The 5,184-nt window shown below is 39.0% G+C and overlaps 1 protein-coding gene across 1 annotated transcript; it reads left to right on the top strand.

The window, feature by feature from the left end:
• Positions 1–2,282: 2,282 nt before the first annotated feature.
• LOC138356302 (uncharacterized) lies at positions 2,283–2,609 on the top strand. The gene has a single exon (XM_069312276.1). The coding sequence runs from the start codon at positions 2,283–2,285 to the stop codon at positions 2,607–2,609; it is 327 nt and encodes a 108-aa protein (XP_069168377.1).
• Positions 2,610–5,184: the final 2,575 nt, after the last annotated feature.

Genomic DNA, 5,184 nt, shown 5'->3' with positions numbered 1-5,184 from the left:
TCTATGTTTTTATGATGCTGTTTGTGCGCTTGTTTGTGTCGTGTTGAGTGCCCTTCAGGCTGTTGGCGTGACTCGGCCTGGGTTTATGTTCTTTGTCGTGTTTTGCCATTGTGCTTTTCTTTTTGTTGTATACTTGTATTTCCTTTCTTGTTATTATTATTATTATTAATATTATTATTATTAATATTATTATTATTATTATTATTATTATTATTATTATTATTATTATTATCGTTTTGTGTTGGTGCCTCTCCGTGTGTGTTTGAGGTGCTGGTAGTCATGTTCTGTATATTTATGTTCTGGTGTTTCATTTCTGTATTGTATTGAACTGTGTTTAACTTAATTGTTGTATTTTGTTTGTAATTTTTGTTGTTTTGTGGTCGGCCCTTCCGTCCGGCGTTTTTGTGTTTAGTAAATTTGTTCCTTAATGTTTTTGCTAGTTTGTGCTTTGTCATTTTGTTTTGTTGTTCAATGTTGTATTTGTTTGCTTTTATTGTACTTATAGGCATGCTTGCACGTAAAATTAATAATAAAAAAATAAAAAACTTAACAAGAGGAAGATTAAGTACTTTCTTAAGGTTGAAATTTAGCACCAGGGGCCTCTGTAGTGAGTTAATGCTTGTTGGCCCAAAAGCCACTGGTCATTGCTACACAATCCATGACCGCTGTTGATAAACCAGCGGCCGTCGCCATAAACTGTACATCTTCTCTCAACTTAGGAAGCTGATAAAAACCATATACAGGTGTAGAAGATGGACATCTGATAAGGTGTACATCTGTTTATTTACCTGTGCAGCTACTAGATCAGTTTATAAGTAACACCTGATGTGACTGCTCAAGTTATCCCAAACCCTATAAGGCACTGGAAAAAATGTGTAAACGAAATTCATCCTGCCTTGAGCTCCATGGCACGGAGATTTTATGAAAGAAGATAGGTCTCACGGAGCTCCAAACAGTAGTCACAGAAATCGTGTCTAGAATAAATAATCACCCATTGACTTACATCTCAGGTGACTACTCAACCTGCGCCATCCTGCGTCCAGCTCACTTAATGTTTTGCCAGTCTCCGTGGTGTAGTGGTAAGACACTCACCTGGTGTTTCGCAAGCGCTTTGTCATGAGTTCGTATCCTGGCCAGGGAGGATTTACTGAGCACAAATCCTTAACTGTAGCCTCTGTTTAACTCAACAGTAAATTGGGTACTTAGTTGTAAAAACGAAACGCTATGCGTACTAGTGGCTGTGCAAGAATGTAACAACTCTTGTACATATATCTCAAAAAAAAAAATGTACCGTGGTCCCATGACTCCAGTACCATCCTTACCAGACGAATATGTCAGAGATCCCTCATACGTGGGTGATTAAGTTAGTACGAGGGAACAAGCATCTCTCCAACATAATATTTAAGTGGAATGAAGTATGGACATGGGAGTACCTAATCTCTCTAAGCGAGCACCATTATGGGGTCAATTCCCCATATAACAAAGTTAATATACAACCTGGTGATACTGTTCTGGTTGTTCTGGTAGACTTTGATGGACCGTGGTCAGAGTGACAGTTAGGAAAAGTCATATTTGTCCACCCAGACAGTCAGGGAATTTTGCGGATTGTTAAAGTTCAGTCTGAAGGAGCTACGTCCTTGAAAACACAAGAAAAACTAGTACACTTAGAATCCAAAGGAGGGGGGGGGGGTGACAGATCCTGGGCAACCCCCAGCATCAGCACATAAAATCTACAAATCTCAACACGGCCCATCCGTCCGGAAAGGACAGCCGCACAGAGGTGCAAACAAAATTTGCGTTTGTACTTTCAAAACGATGTGGAGTAAACATGGCAAATTTTCCTCTTGCCTCAGTCCTAAATAATGGACTCCAAGCAATCATTTCCTTCCCATTAAGATGTGGAAATTTTCCATCAAAATACAGTATAATATGTGTGAGTTATATCGTCTAAGAGAGAGCACATGGCTTATGTCTAGCGATTTATGGAACAAAGTCCAGCCCACCTAGGACATAGAGAATGTTTAGTCAACATATGAACATCGTTTTGAAGACACCACCCCAAGGAGGCCTCTATTATGGGTTCCATACCAGGATATTTTTAATTAAATCCAATAGCTATAAGACTATCATGGTAATAGTCCCAAATAAATACATATAAACAAAAAATATTTGTTTAATCAGATAAGGGTGGTTAACGATTGTATTAATTGATCTTTAAAACAGGGTGGGGTGACTATGCCCTCCTAGGTATGGATATATAGCTAGTGTTTAGACGAGTCTACATGGCATGTGTGGTGAGTACACTTCTCTACGGCTCCGAATCCGGGACCCTGGCCTCTCCCCAGGAGAGACGGCTCAATACCTTCCACATGCGGAACCTGAGACGCATCTGTGACATTACATGGAGAGACCACGTCACCAACAACACAGTACTCGAGGAAACAGGAATCCCTTCAATGTTCACTCTCCTGAAGCAGAGACAAATGCGAATGCTGGGTCATGCAACACTCATGGTCGATGGCCGCATACCGAAGGACCTTATGTACGGAGAAATGGCAACAGGAAAGAGGCCCACCGGAAGACCTCAGCTGCGTTTCAAAGACGCCTGAAAACGCGACCCCAAGCACATGAACATCGACATCAACACTTGGGAGGCAACAGCTACGGACAGATCTGCCTGGAGATGCAAAAGGCAGAAAAGACTTCAGCAATTCGAGGGGGAACTGAAGAGGCAGGTGGACGATAATAGACTTCAGAGGAGGACTCGACCACTGTCAGACTCACCCGCTTCGACGTTTGTCTGCGCTCGCAGCGGTCGGGACTGCCATCCTCGGGTTTGATTTCTCAGCCAGAGCAGACGTTGCATAGAAATAGACCCCCAGGGCACAACCCCATAACCCCACGGGATTGACGGATGCTTACTACTACTAGACGCTACCATGATACTAAACACTCCACCACCAAAACGAATATACACCGTGGTCGTTAACGCTAATTTTCAGCCGTTTTTATTTCCGAGGACCTTAGTTTAGTGGTGTAACCGTCATATAAAACTGATTAAAGTTCTCATAAAACGTTTCAAAATTATAGGTGTGGAAATATAAAATAACAGTGTGAAGTGGGATGTGGAGCCACAGTTGATGGAGCTCGCAGAGACCATCACACCAAAACACCAGAACACACTATACACCAGTGTATATCACATCAAACTTTTTAGCTACTCTGTGGACAGCTATTGTGGTGAAATAACTTAACTATAAATGAACTAAATAATAAACAAACCAAACAACAAACAACTCGTTACCAATAGGAAACACCATGTGCTTCAAGCTGTGCGATTTCAGCAGTTTAGGATACCCATAGACCTTTGCATGATCTATTAAAACAGTATAAACATTGAGATACACTTTAAAGTAAACTAAGCGTGCCAAACCTTAGAAAAACCGTAGTTAAGTTGAGTGTGTGGCCACACCGAAGGCACTCCAGCAAAGGAGCCAGAAGACACCATTATGCAAAATCAACACCACCTCATTAGTTAATTCCATAAAAATACACCAGTGTATATCTAAGCTCACTGCAAGAGCTACATAAGCCTTAACAATGATCTACTAGATGATGAAAGACTTTGAGCACCCGGATTCCTATATTGTATATTATAGTATACATTATAATATATGTTATGGGAACAGTTCGTGATAATTATTTTTGTCAGGGATCATTGTTAAGATGTTTCACTAATTGATCTATTTCAGGAACTCGGACATAACACAGGCTTTTTAGCCAACCTCAGTAAGTCAATTACTTGCCACATAATTAACTATAACTAACTAGGTTAACCAATGTTTAGCAAATAAATATTTGAAATATAGTGCAATAGTTTAGAGATAAATAAAAATATACATTTTGCAATAGATAAATTCACAACGATAAAATATTATGTCTTGTCATTGTTGATAATATCATTCATGTGTACAAAATACCAGAATTAAAAATAAAAGCTAAAACTAATATTTTATATTAATTATCAGTGCATGCTGTGTTATACATATATATTTAATTTTACCATAAAGTACTGAAATTTATTTCATCCGGCAGGTAAAATGAAGGCAGCACAATTCCTGCTGCGTCTCCCTAAATGTGAGCCACCTAGAGAACACTGAAACATCCCATACAGTCCACTATAGCACGAAGACGACTGCAGTTTACTTAGTGGCAACTGGATATGATTACTATCACTCTAAACAGCTAAAATGTTGCTATCGTTCTTTTTATTTACTAATACATCTTTTAATTTTAATCATTCTTAGGAAATCAAATAAAATCTATAAACCTAACATTTAGTGAAATTCAAGAAATCACCAACATCATAGAATTTTCAGTTATTATTTCTTGCATAAAATTACATACAAGAGTACAGAGCTTGGCAGACCTTTTGCAGGAAGACTACCCTGTCCTCCTTATACATTTCAGAGAATGACGGGGTGTGCGGAACCAGTCATATTTTAGCATATAACACTGTCATGTCGGATCCAGACCAGAGACAATCGCAGCGCATCTAAAGACTCACCCACCTTACAGTCACTCACCCTGTCCTCGCCACTACACTCGAAGTTGAGGTCTATGCCACTCCACTACCTCTTTTGCTATAGTAAGTCATCAAAGACCACTTACCCATGTTTGTGTTAATAATTGTTAATTGAATTGGAACAGAAATTACCAGAACTGAAATTGAGCATTGACTGAAGAGTAAATCGATCTCACAGGCTCAAAAACTGCAATTAATCAGCAGTTCATCCCTGCACATCTATAACAATACTGAATTTGTGTACTGAGATTATAGGTTGATATTTATGGGCGCTCGTGAGTGAGGGACGTGATAGACTTTCCTGTCACTACAGAGGGAATTGATTTGATACATTATCTTGTAATCTATGGACATATGCAATGTCCAAATGTGATATCTTTTCTGAGGTGCTGAGCCACGAAAGACATTGTCTTCTCATAACAATGTAAGGAAAATAGATTTTATACAAATACAGTTGGCATAAAGATCCTTATTTGCTCAAGAAGAAGATTTGTAGAGGCAACATTTTGTCAAAGGTAAATAACCTAAAATCCAAGTTAATTGCCATCCAGAAAAGAACAAGTTAAGTTCATCCATTGAGCCTGAATATTCCTTAAAGA

This window comes from Procambarus clarkii, chromosome 71 (genome assembly GCF_040958095.1).
Source record: "Procambarus clarkii isolate CNS0578487 chromosome 71, FALCON_Pclarkii_2.0, whole genome shotgun sequence".
NCBI lineage: Eukaryota > Metazoa > Arthropoda > Malacostraca > Decapoda > Cambaridae > Procambarus > Procambarus clarkii.
Note: the sequence above shows the minus strand (reverse complement) of the source record. Positions and strands in the feature narration are given on the sequence as shown.